Genomic DNA, 22599 nt, shown 5'->3' on the forward strand with positions numbered 1-22599 from the left:
AGTCAAAGGATTGAGACAAAGACAGTTTGAGAGATAAAGGTGGGACACCAAGGGGCCATCGTGATCATGGAGGCTACGAAGGCCCCGAGCTCCGGCAGCCCACGGTATTTATTGGTAATCCAACAAAGAAACAGGTGGTGAGGCATGTTCTCACTCATAGGTGGGAATTGAACAATGAGAACACTTGGACACAGGAAGGAGAACATCACACACCAGGGCCTGTTGTGGGGTTGGGGGAGGGATAGCATTAGGAGATATACCTAATGTAAATGATGAGTTAATGGGTGCAGCACACCAACATGGCACATGTATACATATGTAACAAACTTGCACGTTGTGCACATGTACCGTAGAACTTAAAGTATAAACAAAAAAAAAGAAACAGGTGGTGAGAATGTGGAGGTCAAAAGGGCAGGCGCATGATCTACAGCTGTGACGGTTTAGCATTTATATGGAACATATTCTGCTACTTGAGATAATGGGAATAGGAGCCTAGGAGGGCTAGAAGCAAGGAGCCAGCAAGTCTAGACACATTCCAGAGGACATTATGCAAGTCCTGCCTCAGTTTCCCTCCCAACACTCAGTTTTTTCCCAACATCCTCCTCCTCCTTCTTTTTTTCTTTTTCTTCCTCTTCCTCTCTTTCCTCCTCTCTTTTTTGTAGAGATGCGGTTTTGCTATGTTAATCCAGGTTGGTCTTGAACTCCTGGCCTAATATGATTCTCCTGCCATGGACTCCCAAAGTGTTGAGATTACAGGCATGAGCCACCACACCTGGCCCTTTCTTTAAAAAAAAAAAAATTTTTTTTAATTTAAAAAAATTTTTTTGAGACAAGGTCTTGCTCTGTTGCCCAAGCTGGAGTGCAGTGCTGTAATCTCAGCTCACCGTAGCCTCGACCTCTTGGGCTCGAGTGATTCTCATCCCTCAGCCTCCCAAGTTACTGGGACTACAGGCAAGTGCCACCATGCCCGGCTAATTTTTACTATCTTTCTTGTAGAGACAGGGTTTAACCATGTTGCCCGAGCTGGTCTCCCTCAATCCTGCCCCCTTGGCCTCCCAAAGCACTGGGACTACAGGCATGAGCCACCGCGCCAGGGTGCTTTCTTCTTTTTTTATTGTGTTTATGGCTAAAAATTTTCCTCTTGGTACAGCTTTGCTGCATCCCATAAGTTTTGGTATGTTGTGTTTTCATTTTCATTTGTCTCAAGGTATTTTTATATTTCCTTTGTGATTTGTGCTTTGATCCATTGGTTGTTAAGCATGTGTTGTTTAATTTCCAAATATCATGAATTTTCAGGGTTTTTTTTTCCTGTAATTTATTTACTTTTTTTTTTTTTTTTTTGAGCCAGGATGGAGTGCAGTGGTGTGATCGTGGCTCACTGAAGCACTGATCTCCTGGGTTCAAGCAGTTCTTTCACCTCAGCCTTCTGAGTACTGAGTAGCTGGTACCACAGGTGTGTGCCACCATGCCTGGCTAATTTTTTTTTTTTTGAAACAGGGTCTCACTCTGTGGCCCAGGCTAGAGTGCAGTGATGCGATCATGGCTCACTGCAGCCTTGATCTCCTAGGTTCAGGTGATCCTCCCACCTCAGCCTCCTGGGAAGCTGGGACTACAGGTGCACACCACTACACCGGCTAATTTTTTGTATTTTTAGTAGGGATGGGATTTCACCATATTGCCCAGGAAGTTCTGAACTCTTGGACTCAAGCAGTTCGTTTCCCTCAGCCTCCTAAAGTATTGGGATTACAGGTGTGAGCCACCACACCCAACTTATTTTTATTTTTAGAGATGGGGTTTCTCTATGTTGCCCAGGCTGATCTTGAACTCCTGGGCCCAAGAGATCCTCCCAACTTCTCCTCCCAAAGTGCTGTGATTACAGGTGTGAGTCACCGTGCTTAACCCCTTCTGTTGTCGAGTTCTAGTTTCATTCCACTGTGACTGGAAAATACACTTTCTATGATTTTAATTATTTAAAATATAACAAGGCTTGTTTTGTCGCCTAACATACTGTCTATCCTGAGGAATATTCCATATGCACTTGAAAGAAATGTGTATCCTGCTGTTGTGGAGTGGAATGTTGTATATATACAAGTGTCCAAGTGTTTTATAAATGTTCAAGACTTCTATTTCCTTACTGGTCTTCTGTCTAGTTGTTCCATCAATTATTGAAAATGGAGTATTGAAGTCTCCAACTACTTATTGTTGCATTGTCTATTTCTCCTTTCAATGATGTAATGTTTGCTTTACATATTTTAAGGTCACATTGTTTGGTGCATATATATTATTACATATTCTTGATGAATTGACCCTTTTAGTAATGTATAATGTCATTTTTGTCTTTTGTAACAATTCTTTATTTAAGTTCTATTTTGTGGTCAGGTGCAGTGGCTCATGCCTGTAATCCCAGCACTTTGGGAAGCCGAGGTGGGCAGATCACTTGAGGTCAGGAGTTCAAGACCAGTCTGTCCAACATGGCAAAACCCCATCTCTACTAAAACTACAAAAAATTAGCTGGGTGTGGTGGCACACACCTGTAATCCCAGCTACTTGGGAGGCTGAGGCACAAGAATAGCTTGAACCCGGGAGACAGAGGTTGCAGTGAGCCAAGATTGCGGCACTGCACTCCAGCCTGGACAACAGTGAGACCCTGTCTCCAAAAATAAATAAAATAAAATAAAATAAAATAAAAATTCTATTTTGTCAGATATTAGTGTAGCAACTCCAGCTCTCTTTTGGTGACTATTTGCGCGGAATATCTTTTTGTATTCTTTTATTTTCAACCTATTTGTGTCCTCAGATCTAAAGTGAGTGTCTTAGACATCACATAGTTGGATCCTATCTCTAAAACAATGTATTCTGCATTCTCCAACTTTGACTACAGAGTTGAATCCATTTAAATTTGAAGTAATTACTGATAAGGATTTATGCCATTTTACCTTTTCTTTTCTGTATGTCTCATAGATTTTTGTCTTTCATTTTCTTCATTATTGACTTCTGTATTTATTTATTTGCTTTTTGTTTTATTTATTAATTTTTTGTAGAGACAGAATCTCACTATGTTGCCCAGGCTGGTCTTGAACTCCTGGCCTCAAATGATCCTCCTGCCTCAGCCTCCCAAAGTGCTGGGATTATAGGCATGAGTCACCTTGCTTGGCTGGGTTTTTAAAATTTTTTTTGTAGTGACACATTTTGATTCTCTTTTCATTTCCTTTTGCATATATTCTATGTATTATTCTTTGTTGTCACCCTGGGGATTACAAATAAAATCCTAGAGTTATAAAAATCTAATTTGAATTGATACCAACTTAACAGCATACAAAACTCTACTCCTTTACAGCTTTGTCCCTGCTTTAGGTTATTGGTGTCAAAAATTCCATCTTTACACATTGTTTGCTCAAAAATGTAGAATTATGTATTTTTGGCTGGGTGTGGTGGTTCACACATGCAATCTCAGTGCTTTGGCAGGTTGAGGTGGGAAGATTGCTTGAGGCCAGGAGTTTGAGACCAGCCTGGGCAACATAACAAGATCCCAGCTTTACAAAAAAGGGAAATAGAAAGAGTGACTTGGCAGGCATGGTGGCTCAGACCTGTAATGCCAGTACTTTGAAAGTCTGAGGTGGGAGAATTGCTTGCCTCCAGGAGTTTGAGACCAGCCTGGGCAACACAGTGAGACCCCATCTCTACAAAAAATACAAAATTTTGCCAAGCGTGGTGGCATGTGCCTGTAATGGGATTCCAGCTATTTGGGAGGCTGAAATGGGAGGATCAATTGAGCCCAGAGGTCGAGGCTGCAGTGAGCTGTGATTGCACTAATGCACTCCAGTCTGTCTCAAAACAAACAAAAAATAACCCCCCAAAAAACCCCAAAGTTATAATAATTCTGGCTTTTATATTTACCCATGTAAATACCTTTATTGGGGATTTTTATTTCTTCAAACATCTTTGAGTTACTGTCTAGCATCCTTTAATTTCAACCTGAAAGAGTCCCCTTAGCATTTCTTGTAAGGCAGGTCTAGTGGTAATGAACTCTCTCAGCTATTATGTATCTGAAAATGTCTTAATTTCTCGCATATTTTTGAAGGATAGTTTTGCTGAAATAGGATTTTTGGTTGATAATTTTGTTTGTTTCAGCACTTTAAATATATCATGCTCACTGCCTTTTGACCTTCAACGTTTCTTATGAGTAATCAGCTGATAATCTTATTGAGGACACCTTGTATGTGATGAGTCACTTTTCTCTTGTTTTCAATATTCTTAGTATTTGCCTTTCAACTATTTGATTATAATATGGCTCAATATAAGTCTCTTTGTATTTATATTCCTTGGCGTTTATTGGATTTTTCAGATATTTAATATTCATGTCTTTCATCAAATTTGGAAAGTTTTAGGCCATTATTTCTTCAAATAATCTGTCTCATTCTCTGTTTCTTCTCCTTATTGAACTTCCATAACACCCATGTTTATTTTGTTTCATGGTGTTACCATAAGTAGCAGTCTCCGTTCACTTTTCCTCACTCTTTTTCATGTCTGTTCTCAGACCTGATGATTTCAATTGTCCTACCTTCAGGTTCACAGATTCTTTCTTCTGCTTTCTCAAATCTGCTCTTGAGCCCCTCTAGTGAAGTTTTTTTATTTCAGTTATTATCCTTTTCAGGTCCAGAATTCTGTGTGGTTCCTTTTTATAATTTCTCTTTATTGATAACCTCATTTTGTTCATGCATAGTTTTCCTAATTTACTTTAGACCTCATCCATTTTTGCTCTTAGTTCTTTAAGATAGCTATTTTAAAGTTTTCTGTCTAATGAGTCTAATGTTGGGCTGCCGTGGACACAGTTTTTGTCAACTTGTTGTTTTTTTCCTTTGAATAGGCCATCTTTTCCCATTTCTTTTTCTGACTTGTGATTTTGCTGTTGCTGTTGAAAACTGGACATTTGACTATTATAATGTGATAAGTCTGGAAATCAGATTCTCTCTCTTCCTCAGCATTTTTTTTTAATTGCTGAAGGCTGTAGTAATGTTTGTTTTTATACTTTCCCAAGCTATTTTTGCAAAGACTATTCATTGTTTTTTTGAGGTCACCAAAGTGTCTGTTTCTTCAGCTTATGTTTAGCCAGTGTTTTGACAGAGATTTCCTTGAATGCCAGGAGCTAAAAAACTACAACACCAACACACACACACACACACGTACACACACAAGCATACCTCTCCCATCTTTTGCAAATTGGGGTTGGGACTCTTTTAACACTTAGCTAGGCTTGTTCTGAGCCTAGGATCAGCCTGTGACAAAAGTTTCAGCGCTTTTCTGAACATGTGTTTTGCCCTGTACATGCATGTGGCATTCTCAATTTCCATATACATAGCCGTTTTATTTTTATTTGAGTTGGATCTCACTCTGTCGTCTAGGCTGGTGTGCAGTGACATGATCATGGCTCACTGCAGCCTCGAACTCCTGGGCTCAGGTGATCTTCTTGTTTCTGTTTCCCGAGTGGCTGGGACTACAGGAATGCACCACCATGCCCAGCTAAGTTTCCCTTCCCTTTTCTCCGCTCCCCTTCCTTTCCCTTCCTCCTTCTTTCTTTTCTCTTTCTTTCCTTCTTTTCTTTCTTCTTTCTTTCTCTCTCTCTTTCTCTCCTTTCTTTCTTTCCCTTTCTTTCTTTTTCTTTCTTTCTTTCTCTCTCTCTCCTCCCTCCCTCCCTTCCTTCCTTTCCTTTTTTTTTGCTTTTTTCTTTCCTTTTTTTCTTTCTTTTTCTTTCTTTCTTTCTTTCTTTCTTTCTTTCTCTTTCTCTCTCTCTCTCTCCTCCCTCCCACCTTCCCTTCCTTCCTTCCTTTCCTTTTTCCTTTTGCTTTTTTCTTTCCTCTTCTTTCTTTCTTTCTCTTTTTCTCTTTCTTTTTCTTTCTCTCTCTCTCTTTCCTTCTCTCCCTCCCTCCTTCCCTTCCCCCTCCCTCCCTTTCTTTCCCCCTTCCCCTCCCTTCCCTTCCCTTCCCTTCCCTCCCCTACCCTCCCCTCCCCTCTCCTCCCCTCCCCTCTCCTCCCCTCCCCTCCCCTCCCCTCCCCATCCTGTCCTGTATGAACATAGCTCACAGCAGCCTCAACCTTGAGGGCTCAAGTGATCTTCCTGTGTCTCTCCCAAGTAGCTGGGACAGCAGGTGCATAACCCCCGTCAAATTATTTATTTTTTTTCTGCTCGTCCTCTGTGGGTTGGACCCACTGCCTAACTAGTCCCAATGAGATGAACTGGGTACCTCAGTTGGAAATGCAGAAATCACCCACCTTCTGCACTGGTCTCACTGGAAGCTGCAGATGGGAACTGTTCCTATTCGGCCATCTTGGCCCCTTCCAATTATTTATTTTTTTGTAGAGACAGGGTCTCATCATGTTTCCCAGGCTGGTTTCAAACTCTTGGGATCAGGGCAGGATCTTCCCACCTCAACCTCCCAGATTGCTGAGATTACAGGTGTGAGCCACCATGCCCAGCCTGCTTTTCTATTTTGTTGTAGAGACAGGCTCTCACTATCTTGGCCAGGCTTGTCTCAAACTCCTGGCCTCAAGCAGTCCTCTTGCCTTGGTCTTCCAAACTGCTGTGATTACAGGTATGAGCCACTGCACCTGGTGCCTTCTTCTTTTTTTTTTTTTTGAGTCAACGTCCAGCCTGGAGTGCAGTGCTGGGGTATGGCTCACTGCAGCCTCAAACCCCTAAACTCAGATGATCCTCCCACTTCAGCCTCCCAAATAGCTGGGACTACCCCTCTCGGGACCTTCTCAGAGTAGCCACATTTCAGGTGTGTCTTATGATTCTAACATCAAACTTATAATATCAATCTTACTAATACCAATAGAAAGTGGAAAATGAGGTATTATCTGGCAGTCATTAAATTAGTAAGGTCTAATGACAAACATAATACACGATGAAGTTGAGACTGCGGGAAGATGGTGCCTTTGCAAGTTGCCCATGTCAGTGGTAAGAGTCACAGCCCTTGGGAAATCACTGAGTCTTCATTACCCAAGACTGGGATCAACCCTTCACCAAATTCCAATAACTGAGAATCTGATAATCACCCAATAAATCCTAGATTAGCCTGAGGAAAGAAATGAGCTGTCCACGTAAGAGTTGTAAACATTGGGCTGGGGCTGGTGGCTCACGCCTGTAATCCCAGCACTTTGGGAGGCCGAGGCAGGTGGATCACGAGATCAGGAGATCGAGACCATCCTGGCCAACATGGTGAAACCCTGTCTCTACTAAAAATACAAAAATTAACCAGGCACGGTGGCACATGCTTGTAGTCCTAGCTACTTGGGAGGCTGAGGCAGGAGAATCATTTGAACCCAGGAGGCGGAAGTTGCAGTGAGCCGAGATTGCGCCACTGCACTCCAGCCTGGCAACAGAGTGGGACTCTGTCTCAAAAAAAAAAAAAAAAAAAAAGGATGGTAAACATTGTACTCTGACTCACAAATCTCATCCGGGGGAACTTGTTCTAAGGAAATAAATTCAAAAAAAGAGGAAACATTGTTAGGTGCAAAGAAGTCAACCAGAAACTTATTTATCAAAAATGAACTATTGGGAACCGGCTCGACAGTCAGCACCAGAAGAGGAGAAGATCCATGCGTTCTGTGGACCATAACCTAGTCACAGACGTGCTGATCAGAGATTGAAGGCAACAGGGAGGATTTATGTGAAAAGTCAAGAGAAAAAGCAGGATGCATGTACATATCATATGGTCACAGCTCAGCACGTGTGTCCAGAGGCACCAGCAGCTGGGTTGGGAGATTGGGTGTGAAATTTTCACTGTCATTCCGAGCCGGATTGTGCCACTGTTACACTGCATGTGTTTCACAAATGACCCCAGGAGACCACATAGCTGGACTCTATCTGTCTGTGGTGCTAGGCTGGGCACAGCTGGGCTCTAGGGGCTTAGCCTAGGCAGCCCCCACAGGAACAAACATATGAAAGGCAGGGTGGGCCTTTCATATGTTTGTTCTGACACTCACAGCTCCGTGCATGCCAACAGTGTCTTCTTGCCGCAAGTGCCCATGGCCCTGCCTAAGGCCCTTTGACACTGAATGTGCCCGCCACGTGCTGGGGCTAAAGCTTCCAGGAATGTCCTCTACCAGTGACAGATGAACGTGGTGGAAAGCTGTCTGTGTCCTTATTCCTTGGAGGGGACCTTCTTGGGCACGTCCCCACCAGCTCCTGGAGGTCCCTGGGGGCAGGAGCAAGCTCTTGGATGCACTCTGGTCAGCTTCCTTCCATCCCCTGTCTCATTCCCCATTCACCGACTGCTGTCATCTGGGATCATCTCCCCAATAAACTCTTTGCACTGGGATCCTTGTTTCAGGATCTGTTTCTGGAGGAACTAGATGACAATACCAGGAACAGAGGACCTAGAGAGGCAGCTTCATGGGTGGTGGGGTCTCCACCTCTGCCGGCCAGGGACTTGGGAGCAGTGCTGAGAAGGTGCTGGATGGTGCTGTCACTCACAGGGGCAGGCCCTTGGCTGCTAACTGTCTTTCCTCTCCACTATGGCTGGCTTGAGGACTTAGGGGTCAGCCTGACCCTGCCTTGGTCCCCTTCCTCTCAGCCTCTTTCTCCTGCATGAGGCTGGGTGGCTCCCCTGTGAATCAGGCAGGGGTCCACAGAACACTAGAGACAGGTCCCTCCCTGCAGCTATCTCCAGTAGATGGCCACGCAGGAGATGTTCCCAACAAGCTGCCCTTATCTGCAGCTCAACTTTGGTAATGGGGGCCAAGGTCATGGCCCATCCTGGTGATAGTGAGAACCCAAGGTAGGCTTTGAAGATTCCTATCAGGAGGGAGCAGAAAGTGTGTACCACACCCCTGGGCCCAGGTGGAGCAGGGCTGCTGCTCAAGGCTCCCGGCCACAGTCTGTCCCTTGCTAGGGGTGACTGGTGGGACAGGCCTGGGCAAGGGACAAGAGGGAGAAGGTCGGGGGGAAGGGGGGATGAAGAGCAAAGTGAGCAAAGGAGAGTCTTCCACTATCTGGGGTCTCTGTCAACTGTCAGGCCCTAGAGTGAGCTGTTCTTTCCCTTTGCTTCCTGGAGGAGGGGACTTTTGTCACTGCTTCACTCCACCCTGACTGCCCCTCCGTTATCAGGCTGTTAATATTAATTAACAACAGTTGCTAGGGATGACAGTGCAGAGGGTGCCTCTGAGCCTATTGCTGGCCCTGGTCCCAAGAGGGGGTAGGGCAGAGCTGGGGTCTGAGGCTGAGCCAGGGAGGGTGCGGAGGTTCCTCAGCCATGCTGAGCTCCTGAGGCCGGATCCCAGCCAGTGCCTGGTCACATCTGTGCCTCCAGGCCCTGGCACCAACTCCAGCAGAGTTAGGGGCTAATAGCATGGTCTCTCCCCTAGCTGACTCAGCCCTCTGGCTTCGGTCGCTTTGGGAAGTGAGTGGAGACCCTAGCACCTGCGTGATGAGGCTCATCTAAAGCGGGGGCCTGTGGACTGGGGCCAAACAATGGGAGTGGTGGATCATTAACTAGCAGGGCTCAGCCTCATTGGTCCCTAACCCAGTCAGGCCAGGGTTGTCATTGAAAGGGAGGAGGCTGCCTTAATGTGTGTTCAGCCCTTGGCTGTTCCTGAGGCCTGGCCTGGCTCCCTGCTGACCCCTTCCCAGACCCGGGATGTCGGAGGCCGGCCTGAGGGGCTGGCTGCTGTGGGCCCTGCTCCTGCACTTGGTGAGTCCCAGGGCTTGGCTCCCCCTCCCCTGCAGCCTCCAGTTAGGGACCCTGGGGCCAGCCGTGTACCAGGCGAGCGTTACTGGGTGACAGCAAGGGAGCCTCAGGGCCTGCGGGCTGGGCCAGTCTCTGGACACATGAGGGATGCCAGGCCCCACAGAGGAGGGGTGCAGGTGGAGGGTTTCCAGGTTACAGGGTTGAATGCACACAGGGGTGAAAGAGGCTGCTGGACTGGGGTGCTCCAAGTCCCTCCTGTCACTGGCCCTACTGTGGGGCCCAGGCCTGCAGTTAAGAGAGGTCTGAGGAAAGGAGGTGCTGGGATGGGGTTACCTGGTGAGCATCACCTAGGGAGGACTGAGCACTCTGGAGGCTGGGAGAAGATCCAGGGCTGGCGCCTCTTAAGTTCCTCGCTCACTTTGTGTCTGGGAGGTGGGTGACAGCTTTTGGCCTCAAGCAGGTGGTGGTGGTGGTGGTGGGAGCCGGGGGGGCCTCCTGAACAGACTCTCCATGAGAGACCCTGGCCTCTGGATGTGGTGTACAGTGTGGGGACTCAGGCTGACTTCGACATGGGCAGAGCCCGGGACCTTGGAGTCAGCTTTGCCTCCTTACCCATCTCTGGCCTCTCCGGCATGACTTTCCTAAGCTGCAGGTCTATCAGGCCACCCCCAGGAAGAAAGGCCAGTGTTGTCACTCCAACACTGGCTGGCTGGCACATGCCTCCAGGAGGCTTCCTACTCCTCACACTCCCCGCTTCCCTGCCCCTGCTCCATGTCCTTCTTACCCCCACACCCTCCCTGGCTGCCTGCTGCCTGGATGGCACCCAGCTGTATCAGGGCCCACGCGTGATGTTGCTGTTCTCTGCAGGCCCACAGCGAGCCTTACACACCCATCCACCAGCCTGGCTACTGCGCCTTCTATGACGAATGTGGGAAGAACCCAGAGCTGTCTGGAAGCCTCATGACACTCTCCAACGTGTCCTGCCTGTCCAACACACCGGCCCGCAAGATCACAGGTGATCACCTGATCCTATTACAGAAGATCTGCCCCCGCCTCTACACCGGCCCCAACACCCAAGCCTGCTGCTCCGCCAAGCAGCTGGTATCACTGGAAGCCAGTATGTCGGTCACCAAGGCCCTCCTCACCCGCTGCCCAGCCTGCTCTGACAATTTCGTGAACCTGCACTGCCACAACACGTGCAGCCCCAACCAGAGCCTCTTCATCAATGTGACCCGCGTAGCCCAGCTAGGGGCTGGACAACTCCCAGCTGTGGTGGCCTATGAGGCCTTCTACCAGCATAGCTTTGCCGAGCAGAGCTATGACTCCTGCAGCCGTGTACGCGTCCCTGCAGCCGCCACGCTGGCTGTGGGCACCATGTGTGGCGTGTATGGCTCTGCCCTTTGCAATGCCCAGCGCTGGCTCAACTTCCAGGGAGATACAGGCAATGGTCTGGCCCCACTGGACATCACCTTCCACCTCTTGGAGCCCGGCGAGGTCGTGGGGAGTGGGATTCAGCCTCTGAATGAGGGGGTTGCACGTTGCAATGAGTCCCAAGGTGACGACATGGCGGCCTGCTCCTGCCAGGACTGTGCTGCATCCTGTCCTGCCATAGCCCATCCCCAGGCCCTGGACTCCACCTTCTACCTGGGCCGGATGCCGGGCAGTCTGGTCCTCATCATCATCCTCTGCTCTGTCTTTGCTGTGGTCACCATCCTGCTTGTGGGACTCTGTGTGGCCCCCGCCAGGGACAAAAGCAAGACGGTGGACCCCAAGAAGGGCACCAGCCTCTCTGACAAGCTCAGCTTCTCCACCCACACCCTTCTTGGCCAGTTCTTCCAGGGCTGGGGCACGTGGGTGGCTTCGTGGCCTCTGACCATCTTGGTGCTATCTGTCATCCCGGTGGTGGCCTTGGCAGCGGGCCTGGTCTTTACAGAACTCACTACGGACCCCGTGGAGCTGTGGTCGGCCCCCAACAGCCAAGCCCGGAGTGAGAAGGCTTTCCATGACCAGCATTTCGGCCCCTTCTTCCGAACCAACCAGGTGATCCTGACAGCTCCTAACCGGTCCAGCTACAGGTATGACTCTCTGCTGCTGGGGCCCAAGAACTTCAGCGGGATCCTGGACCTGGACTTGCTGCTGGAGCTGCTAGAGCTGCAGGAGAGGCTGCGGCACCTCCAGGTATGGTCGCCCGAAGCACAGCGCAACATCTCCCTGCAGGACATCTGCTATGCCCCCCTCAATCCGGACAATACCAGTCTCTACGACTGCTGCATCAACAGCCTCCTGCAGTATTTCCAGAACAACCGCACGCTCCTGCTGCTCACGGCCAACCAGACACTGATGGGGCAGACCTCCCAAGTCGACTGGAAGGACCATTTTCTGTACTGTGCCAAGTGAGTCCATGGTGGGGCCCAAGCGAGGAGTGGGCTGGGGCTGGGCTGCCATGGCCTCCTGGGAACCTGGCCTGGCATACAGCTGGTCCTGAAGGACCAGAGGTAGCTATTCCTATGGCTCTGGCCTGGGGCTGCCCAGATGATTATCTCTACCCCTCATCCGGCCGCCATTTCCTTTGGTGAGAGTTCCTGCTCATGGCTGCAGGTTTGTGCATGGCCATCGCTGGCCCTTCAACCCCGAGTCCACTCTGTCTTTCTGCAGATTTCTTGACATGTGGGAGCTCCCTGCCACACTCTTGGTTTAAGTCTGACAGAGGAGTCTGATTGGCAGAGCACATATTTATATTTGCTTTGTTTTGCTTCTTGTTTCTGTGCCAGGTGCCGTAGGGCCATCGGTAGCCCATGAGGTACCATGGTATGCATTGGAAAAGGTGCCCTCAGGCCAGAGGTCGTGGCTGGTCTCAGGCATCTGGGCTGGGTGTCCTGGGGTAGGCCACAGCCACACACACTTCTGTTGATTGGGGTTCGATCCTTGGTTCTGTCCACTCTGGTGTGCTGCCAACAAGATGCCAAGAAGGCTGCTGGGCCAAGGGGGCCAAGAGCCAAGGGCAGCAGCAGGGCTGTGGCAGTGGAGGCTCCTTGAGGTTGGAGTAGAGCAGAGGTCCTCAAAACGAACGTTTAGTACTCCGTACTCCAGAGCAAATGAGAGTTAAAAGGGGCAAATAGCATCTTAGTGTTATTATTAAAACAGTTCTGACCTTACAGACCCTGGAAAGGGTCTCCAGGACGCCTAAGGGCCCCAGGCCACACTTTGAGAACCACTGGATTGGAAGAGAGTGCTGACACTTTCTGTCCCCCGCTACCTGGCTCTGCATCCCTCTGCTGGGCCCCAAGTTTGGGCTGCTTCCCAGAGTGTCTGTGCCAGGAACCCAAGGGCTGTCTCTTGGAAATAGCAGGAACGAGAGGAGCCATTGTTTGCTCTGGAGAGGCATCATGGTCTGACCTCAGACTCATGTCTGATGGTAGCTTTATAGTCCATTATAGGGTATTATCTTTATTTTGACTACGGATGCTCACAACAACTCTTGGGTGGTCCAATTATCTCCATTTTACAGACAGGAAAACTGAGGTTCAGAGGGGTGTGGTAAGCTGCTCAAGGTCACACAGCAACCAGCACTCGCTTGCTGAGATCTGAGAGGGGGGGTAGAGAGCTTTGCTCAGGTGTCCCACTGCATCTTCACAATGATGGGCTTTGCAGAAAGGGCTAAGCTGAAGGACCTACAGACTTGCCTGAGGGCACCAGTCTAGTAAACTGTGAAAACATTGGCTCCTGGGCTCCAGGGTTCCAAATCTGACCTCAATACCTAGAGGGTTTTGCGGGGCCCTGGGCAGGAGAAGGAGGCTGAGAGGGCAACGTTTGAGACTGCCCATGCCAGACCCCATGGCTCAAATCCCAGCTCTTCCACCCTCATGGGACTTCAGGTGTGATGCTCAATCCGGAATCAGATAATGTCAGAGCCAGGAAGGTCAGGCTAGTGTGTGGAGACATGAGAGGCTCAGAGAGACAGGGCCTGGAGCAGCCCCTGCCTGGCACAGAGAAGGCACTCAGGGCAGCTCCAACTCACTCCGTGGGCGGGGGCCTGCAGGAGATCTTGCTGGATGGGAGCCATTTAGGACCCACTCAGCTGGGTCCTAAATGGCTAAATGGCCTAAATGCAGATAGCTGGGCTATCTGCAGCTATCTGCAGCCAGTGTCCCCCACCCCGCCAGCTCACCCTCCGTAGTGCTGTAGGTCTGGGGTGGGAGGGGAAGGGAGGGGCCATATGGACTGGGCAGGGCCAGGAAAGGCCCTTTCCCTTTGTGGTCATCTCCCTCCAGTGCCCCGCTCACCTTCAAGGATGGCACAGCCCTGGCCCTGAGCTGCATGGCTGACTACGGGGCCCCTGTCTTCCCCTTCCTTGCCATTGGGGGGTACAAAGGTAAGCTAAGTGGGCCCTGAGAGGAAGCCAAGGAAGATGCAGTATTGGGGCAGGAACCGTAGACGGGAGGATGGGAGCGGTGCTGGGGATTCTCGCAGCCTAGGGGTAGCCTGGCTTCTGGAAGCTGTAGGCCAACCCTGTCCTGTCTCCTCTCTCTGCCATCTCTTTTATCTTCTCGTAGTGTTACTCAGGCAGTCTGGTTTTTCTGCCTGAGCCCAAAGGTCTTGCCTTTGGCTGAGAGAAGTGGGGTGTAGGAGGTAAGGCCATGTATCAGATGAGGAAGGAGTGGGGGAGAAGGAGCAAGGGGTGATGTGAGGGGTGCAGCTAGATATGGGGAGGGAATATTGGGGTGCAGCTGGAGGGGGAGGGAGGCACGGGTGCAGCAGGAAGGGTCTGAGTATTTCTTATCCCAGGGAAGGACTATTCTGAGGCGGAGGCCCTGATCATGACGTTCTCCCTCAACAATTACCCTGCCGGGGACCCCCGTCTGGCCCAGGCCAAGCTGTGGGAGGAGGCCTTCTTAGAGGAAATGCGAGCCTTCCAGCGTCAGACGGCTGGCATGTTCCAGGTCACGTTCATGGCTGAGGTAGGGGCTGCAGGGTCCCTGGCTCTGGGGGTGCAACCCAGGTGGTCTTGGGTCAGTTCCTGTGTCCCCATCCTGGCCCTGGCCCTTCCTAAGTGACCCTGGGCAGTGGCTGCCTGCTCAGAACGGGGTGATTGTGATGGCTGTTCTTGTAGCCTCGCCAGCGATTATAGGGGGCCATCAGGCCCTGTGACACAACACACAATTAGTGCCCAGTGACCGAGCTATTTATTGAGAGCTGGCCTGGCTGGAGCAGGCACGGTCAGTGGCGGCTGGTCGGGTGTGTGTCCACAGCGCTCTCTGGAAGACGAGATCAATCGCACCACAGCTGAAGACCTGCCCATCTTTGCCACCAGCTACATTGTCATATTCCTGTACATCTCTCTGGCCCTGGGCAGCTATTCCAGCTGGAGCCGAGTGATGGTGAGAAGCGGGAGGGACACAGCTAGGTGGGCTAGCCCAGGACCCCAGGCATCTTCAGCAGGCTTTCTACAACTTTCCTAACCAGAGCACCTCAGAACAGCAAAGTGGACACACCCAAGTGGCTGCCCCAAAGGGTAATACCTCTTGTAAGTGTTCTGTGCTGAAAGGTCAAGAGCGATTTTCTTTTCTTTTCCTTTCTTTTTCTTTTCTTTGCTTTTCTTTTCTTTTCTCTTCTCTTTTCCCTCCTACCCTCTCTTTCTCTTTCTTTTCTTTCTCTCTCTGTTTCTCTTTTTCTCTCTTTCTTTTGAGACAAGGTCTTGCTCTGTTGCCCAGGCTGGAGTGCAGTGGCATGATCTTAGCTCGCTGCAACTTCAAAACTCCTGGGCACAAGTGATCCTCCTGCTTCAGCCTCCCAAGTAGTTGGAACTATAGGCACATGCCATTGTGCCCAGCTATCTTTTTTTTTTTTTTGAGACAGAGTTTTGCTCTTGTTGCCCAGGCTGGAGTGTAATGGCACATCTCGGCTCACTGCAACCTCCGCCTCCCGGGTTCAAGCGATTCTCCTGCCTCAGCCTCCCGAGTAGCTGGCATTACAGGCATGTGCTACCACACCCGGCTAATTTTGTGTTTTTAGTAGAGTTGGGGTTTCTCCATGTTGGTCAGACTGGTCTTGAACTCCTGGCCTCAGGTGATCCGCCCACCCAAAGTGCTGGGGTTACAGGTGTGAGCTACCACGTCCACCTATTTTTTTTGTTTTTTGTTTTTTGTAGAGACAGGGTCTCGCTTTTTGCCTAGGCTGGTCTCAAACTCCTGGGCTCAAGTGATTCTTCCTCATCAGCCTCCCAAAATGTTGACATTACAGGTGTGAGCCACCACACCTGGCCTAAGAGCAGTTTTCTGTCTGTTACATGCCATACCCTCACTTGCCCAAATGCAAAGCTAATACTTAAAATCTCTTGCAATGCATGCTCAAGGAAGATGGAGTAGGCTCACCCATGCCTTTGGGTTTCCTGGACCTGCCCTTGGTAGGATGGCTCTGCAGAGGGGCTTTAATGTGAGATGTGAGCTCCTCACCACTGGGGGCAGTATCGGGCACCTGCAGGCACTGAGGGTGCCTGCCAGCTGCGTTGTCTCGCCTAGCTGAGGCTGGTGGACATACTGGGTAGGTGCTAGGTGGCTAGGGGGCTGAGCCTGTTTGCATTGCAGGTGGACTCCAAGGCCACGCTGGGCCTCGGCGGGGTGGCCGTGGTCCTGGGAGCAGTCATGGCTGCCATGGGCTTCTTCTGCTACTTGGGTGTCCGCTCCTCCCTGGTCATCCTGCAAGTGGTGCCTTTCCTGGTGCTGTCCGTGGGGGCTGATAACATCTTCATCTTTGTTCTCGAGTACCAGGTAAGAAGGGAGGAGCTCTCCACACCCCCAACTGCCCACTCTTCTCCCAACCTCACCTCCTGGCCAGATGGGACTCTGGCGTGAATTTGCTGGGTCTCCCTGCAGACTCTTTCTGTTCATCGACACTCATGTTTACAATATCTGTAGAAACTAGAGTGTGTTGACATAAATGACTTCATCCTGCCTCTACCATCTGGAATTAGCTTTCTGTTAACCCCTTGCAATGTCTAGTAAAACCTCTCCATGTTAGTACATTACAGCCTCCTCCTGTCTTTATGCTGCTACGTAGCATTCCATGGTAAGGATAAATCAGAGTCGATTTCACCTCTCCCTGTTGGTGAACAATTAGGGTTCCAACAATGCTTGGAACAGGGATGCTATAGACATCTCGAATGCACCAAGCATTTCTCCCAGCCAGACCCTGGAAGAAGAACATTGGCCGTGGAGAATATGAGAGTCTCTGATGATTCAGGAAGGTCAGAGCAGCTCCTCAGGCCTGGCTGCAGCTCTGGGCACTTGCCAGCTCCCTGCTGGCCTTTGAGGGGCAGTGCCCTTGGAGGGCCCTGGCTCTTATCCCTGCTGTTCCCACACAGAGGCTGCCCCGGAGGCCTGGGGAGCCACGAGAGGTCCACATTGGGCGAGCCCTAGGCAGGGTGGCTCCCAGCATGCTGTTGTGCAGCCTCTCTGAGGCCATCTGCTTCTTCCTAGGTGAGCCTGGGTCAGACCCTCCCCACTTGGCATTAGGCCTGCTGGGTTAGTGCCGGGGCCTAGGAGTTCCCAGAGGGCAGTGGGTATAGTGCAGACCCCTTTCCCCCTGCACCCTGTCAATGTCGGCTCCCACTCTGCCCTTGAAGCCAGGGTGCCCTGACAGCCCTCTGCTCCCTCACAGGGGCCCTGACCCCCATGCCAGCTGTGCGGACCTTCGCCCTGACCTCTGGCCTTGCAGTGATCCTTGACTTCCTCCTGCAGATGTCAGCCTTTGTGGCCCTGCTCTCCCTGGACAGCAAGAGGCAGGAGGTAGGGGCAGCTGAGCCAGTACTGAGGGACCTGCCCCTGGGTTCCCACCATGGCAGGGAGAGGGAGTGTCTTTACCACCACAGAGATGGCCCAGAGAATGGGGTGGGGGACAGGGGCATTGTCCCAGGAGGGTAATATTTAGGCCATGTATTCTCCAATTTCCTATAGAAAAATAAATTTGTTTTGACAATTTTTAAAATATAATCAAACCTCCTAAAGTGCATGAGGTTGAGAAATAAAATACAGTTGACCCTTGAACAATGTGAAGATTAGGGCACCGACTGTCTAAGCAGTTGAAAATCTGCATGTAACTTTTTTATTTTTTGAGACGGAGTTTCGCTCTGTCACCCAGGCTGGAGTGCAATGGTGTGATATCAGCTCACCGCAACCTCTGCCTCCCGGGCTCAAGCGATTCTCCTGCCTCAGCCTCCCGATTACTGGGATTACAGGCCCCCTCCTTCCGCACACCTGGCTAATTTTTGTGTTTTTAGTAGAGAAGGGGTTTCACCATGTTGATCAGGCTGGTCTCGAACTCCTGACCTCAGGTGATCCGCCCACCTTGGCCTCCCAAAGTGCTGGCGTGAGCCACCATGCCTGGTCTGCATGTAACATTTGACCCTTCTAAACTTAATTCCTACTAGCCTACTATTGACTGGAAGCCTTAATGATAACATAAATAGTCGATAACACATCTTTTGAATGTTATATGTATTATAAACTGTATTCTTACAATAAAGGAAGCAAGAAAAAAGAAAATGTTAGTAAGAAAATCATAAGGAAGAGAAAATCTATTTACTGTTCACGAAGTGAAAGTGGATCATCATGAGGGTCTTCATCCTCGTCATCTTCAGGTTGAGTAGGCTGAAGAAGAGAAGGAAGAGGAGGAAGAGGAGGGCTTGATCTTGCTGTTTCAGGGGCAGCAGAGGTGGAAGAAAATCCAGGGATTAGTGAGCCCAGGCAGTTCAAACTCGTGTTGTTCACGAGTCAGCTGTATAAATGAGAGGTCAACAGGAGTTGATCTGTTGGTTCCCATGATGGTGTAAAATTTAAAGATATTTTATCAAGATTAAAAAAAAAAAAAGCAAAGAAAACAGCACACTGGTATGTCTCCATGAGGGCACTGGCACAGGCCACCCACAGAAGGTGACACTCCCTGGGGGCAGGAAGGTGGTCCCTGGGGTCTTGTCTGCTCTGGGACTACCTTGAGGGGCTGCCTCCCACTCCAGGCCTCCCGGTTGGACGTCTGCTGCTGCGTCAAGCCCCGGGAGCTGCCCCCGCCTGGCCAGGGAGAGGGGCTCCTGCTTGGCTTCTTCCAAAAGGCCTATGCCCCCTTCCTGCTGCACTGGATCACTCGAGGGGTTGTGGTGAGTGGGCCTCGAACCACACGAGAGCAGGGGAACTAGGTGGGGACCACGCCCTGGGAGAGCAGGTTTGGAAGTGGGGAGGTTGCCTAGGCCCAAGTGCTGATACTTGGGGCTGGCACGCAAGTCTGCTCAACTCCAGAATGTTGCCCATGACACCCTGACTGACATAAATTTGTGGGGAGATTGGGGGACGGCTGTTGGGCAGGGTGGTCTCATGCAGCAGGTCCTTTCTCAGTTGCTGCTGTTTCTCGCCCTGTTTGGAGTGAGCCTCTACTACATGTGCCACATCAGCGTGGGACTGGACCAGGAGCTGGCCCTGCCCAAGGTGAGCCCAGGCCCTTCTCAACTCTTAGGTCCCTGGGATTTGGGGAGGGGCAGTAGCAACCAGCAGGGATGGGTGGGGGGTCTCCGGCCAGGGGCTTGGCCAGAGGTGCAGAATTGTTCACTGCTTTGGAGGTATCTCCAGCAGTCCTGGGGAGCGAAGCCACATTCGTGTATGAACAGCACAAGAGCCAGGTGCCAGCCCCAGGCCACAGTAAGAGAGATGGCCCAGGCATCGGATGGCTGTCCATGTGAGACGGCAGGCCACAAAGAATGACTGCCACTTTGCTGAGTGCCTGCCCAGTGTCCAGCCCTGCGAATTCTCTGGGCCTGAAGCCCGGGGAGGGCAGGGGTTCAGGGGAAGGAAAGCCCCATGGTTGGAGGGGACCTCCAAGGTCGCATAGGATTTTCAGAGGAAACTGATGACAGACTCGCCAGTGGGAGGCTGGGGTGAGCCCAGGTGTGTTTCCTGGGCGTGGCAGCGACTGTGGGGGTGGGACGAGCTGGAGGCCAAGGGCTTGGTGGGGGAGAGTGCTGATTGCCCAGCCTGGACCAGTAAGTGTGTGGGCCAACAGGCACAATGCATCAGCCAAGGCTGGGGACCTGGCTTTTCTGGATATGCATCAGTGGTGGCCATGGGCTGGTGGCCAAGAGGAAGCAGCCACAGACAACAAAGTCTGAGACACACGGTCAGACTGCATGAGCAAGCTCTAGGGAGAGGGAGGGCATCAAGGGGACTCGATGTCTAGGTCCCATCTAGGGAACTGTGATGGAGGTTTGGGCAAGGGTCTGGGCATTGGCAGGAGCCCCAGTGGAAGCAGCCAGGCCTGAGCCCACAACAGGGCTGAGTGGGGTGCGGCTGGGGTAGGTGTGTTAGGCAGTACTGGCCTGGGGTCCTGGAAGCCAGGTGAGGGAGGACAAGAGCAGATGGCTCAGGACTGTACTTTGGGTGACCGTATGGAGGGAGAGCAGGTGAGGAGTCACAGAATGAACCTGCCACCTGCAGAAGTCCTGGGGGCTATGTCACGGGGCTGAGGTGAAGAGGGTCTCTACTGCCCCAAGAGCAAGAAGGAAGGACGTGATGGGCCGCCAGACCCTGCTGAGGTTTTATGTTGATGTCTTTTGTTTATTTTTCTGTTGGGGACATTTGTTTCTTACTGCTTCTAAAAATTTTATCATTTTTTTCCATTTTTTATTGTGGTAAATACACATAATAGAAAATTACCATTGTAAGCATTTTTAAGTGTACCGTTCAGTGATATTAAGTACACTCATACTGTTTAACTATCACCACCATCCATCTCCAAAACTCTTTCCTTTTTGCAAAATTGAAACTTTACCCAACAAACAGTGACTCCCCATTCTCCCCTCCCCTCAGCCCCTGACACAATCACCATTTACTTTTTTTTTTTTTTTTGAAACAGAGCTTTGCTCTTGTTGCCCAGGCTGGAGTGCAATGGTGCAATCTCGGCTCACTGCAATCTCTGCCTCCCGGGTTCAAGTGATTCTCCTACCTCAGCCTCCCAAGTAGCTGGGATTACAGGTGGCTGCCACCACACCCAGCTAATTTTTGTATTTTTAGTAGAGATGGGGTTTCACCATGTTGGCCTGGCTGGTCTTGAACTTCTGACCTCAGGTGATCCACTGGCCTTGGCCTCCCAAAGTGCTGGGATTACAGGTATGAGCCACCACACCTGGCCTCTACTTTTTCTTTTTTTTTTGAGATGGAGTCTTGCTCTGTCACCCAGGCTGGAGTGCAATGGTACGGACTCGGCTTACTGCAGCCTCTGCCTCCCAGGTTCAAGCGATTCTCCTGCCTCAGCCTCCTGAGTAGCTGAGACTACAGGTGTGTGCCACCACACCCAGCTAATTTTTGTATTTTTAGTAGAGATGGGGTTTCGCCATGTTGGCCAGGCTGGTCTCGAACTCCTGACCCTGTGATCTGCCTGCTTTGGCCTACCAAAGTGCTGGGATTACAGGCAAGAACCACCGTTCCCGGACCATTTACTTTCTGTTCTATGAGTTTGACCACTCTAGGCACCTCAGGTAAGTGAACTCATACAATATTTATTTTTTTGGCTGGGAGTGGTGGCTCACTCCTGTAATCCCAGCACTTTGGGAGGCCGAGGCAGGCAGATCACCTGAGGTCAGGAGTTTGAGACCAGCCTGACCAACATGGAGAAACCCCATCTCTACTAAAAATACAAAATTAACTGGGCATGGTGGCACACGCCTGTAATCCCAGCTACTTGGGAGGCTGAGGCAGGAGAACTGCTTGAACCTGGGAGGCAGAGGTTGCGGTAAGCTGAGATCACGCCATTGCACTCCAGCCTGGGCAACAGAGTGAGGATTCGTCTCAAAAAAAAAAAAAAAGTATATTTTGTCTGATATTAGTATAGCTACCCCTATTCTCTTTTGGTAACTATTTACATGGAATATCTTTCTTCCGTTCTTCCACTTTCAATCGATTTGTGTTTTTGGATCTAAGGTGAGTCTCTTGGAGACAGCATATAGTTAGATCACGTTTTATTGTTTTTGAGCAGATGGGGGCTGCCTAGGGCACAGTATGCTGACTCTCACAATCTCGATCGTGTGTGTGTGTGTGTGTGTGTGTGTGTGTGTGTTTAATCCATTCTACCACTCTCTTTTTTTTTTTTTTTTTTTTTTTTTATTGAGATGGAGCCTCGGTCTGTCACCCAGGCTGGAGTGCAGTGGAGCAATCTCGGCTTACTGCAACTTACACCTCCCGGGTTCAAGCAGTTCTCCTGCCTCAGCCTCCTGAGTAGCTGGGATTACAGGTGCATGCCACCATGCCTGGCTAATTTTTTTGGATTTTTTGTGGAGACAGGGTTTCACCATGTTGGCCAGGCTGGTCTCAAACTCCTGACTTTGAGTAATCCACCCACCTCGGCCTCCCAAAGTGCTGGGATTACAGGCGTGGGCCACCACACCTGGTCCTACTACTCTCTTTTGATTGGAGAGTTTAATCCATTTACATTTACAGTAATTACTGATGACGAGGGATTTACTGCTGTCATTTTGCTATTTGTTTTCTATATGCCTTGTAGCTTTTTTATTTCTCATTTCCTGCATTACTGACTTATTTTGTGCTTAGTTGATTGCTACTAGTGAAATTTTACATTTTCCTTCTCATTTCCTTTTGTGCATAGTCTACAGCTAATTTTATTTGTGATTACCATGGGGATTATGTTAAATGTGCTGAAGTTATAACACTCTAAATTTATGCCAACTTTGTTTCCATAGCATACAAAAACTCTGCTCCTATAACAACTCCATCTTACCTCCCTTTCAGTTATTGATGTCACAAAATTATATCTTGAGCTAGCCATGGTGGCTCATGCCTGTAATCCCAATGCTTCGAGAGGTGGAGGCAAGAGGATTGCTTGAGGCCAGGAATTTGAGGCCAGCCTGGCCAACACA

The 22599-nt window shown here is 50.1% G+C and overlaps 2 protein-coding genes and 1 long non-coding RNA gene across 4 annotated transcripts in view; 1 reads left to right on the forward strand and 2 right to left on the reverse strand.

The window, feature by feature from the left end:
- The window catches only part of OGDH (oxoglutarate dehydrogenase), a 481583-nt gene that overhangs the window by 154785 nt on the left and 304199 nt on the right, over window positions 1-22599 (reverse strand). The gene's annotated exons all lie outside the window — the stretch shown is intronic.
- Window positions 9568-22599, forward strand: part of NPC1L1 (NPC1 like intracellular cholesterol transporter 1) — a 28815-nt gene continuing 15783 nt past the window's right edge. The window contains exons 1-10 of one of the 2 annotated variants that reach the window (XM_054494729.2): window positions 9570-9692; window positions 10557-12082; window positions 13961-14061; window positions 14475-14647; window positions 14939-15067; window positions 16274-16456; window positions 17050-17164; window positions 17346-17473; window positions 18700-18837; window positions 19073-19162. In XM_054494729.2, the coding sequence (XP_054350704.1) occupies window positions 9639-9692; window positions 10557-12082; window positions 13961-14061; window positions 14475-14647; window positions 14939-15067; window positions 16274-16456; window positions 17050-17164; window positions 17346-17473; window positions 18700-18837; window positions 19073-19162 (2637 nt within the window). In that variant the 5' untranslated portion in view covers window positions 9570-9638. Of the gene's footprint in view, window positions 9693-10556; window positions 12083-13960; window positions 14062-14474; window positions 14648-14938; window positions 15068-16273; window positions 16457-17049; window positions 17165-17345; window positions 17474-18699; window positions 18838-19072; window positions 19163-22599 lie in introns of those variants that run through there. The other variant, XM_054494731.1, reaches the window with a different exon arrangement.
- LOC129040334 (uncharacterized) overlaps window positions 18193-22599 on the reverse strand; it is a 41600-nt gene continuing 37193 nt past the window's right edge. Inside the window, exon 3 of the long non-coding RNA XR_008503599.2 lies at window positions 18193-18461. This is a non-coding gene — a long non-coding RNA (uncharacterized LOC129040334). The remainder of the gene's footprint in view (window positions 18462-22599) is intronic.

This window comes from Pongo pygmaeus, chromosome 6 (genome assembly GCF_028885625.2).
Source record: "Pongo pygmaeus isolate AG05252 chromosome 6, NHGRI_mPonPyg2-v2.0_pri, whole genome shotgun sequence".
In the NCBI taxonomy this organism is placed as follows: Eukaryota; Metazoa; Chordata; class Mammalia; order Primates; family Hominidae; genus Pongo; species Pongo pygmaeus.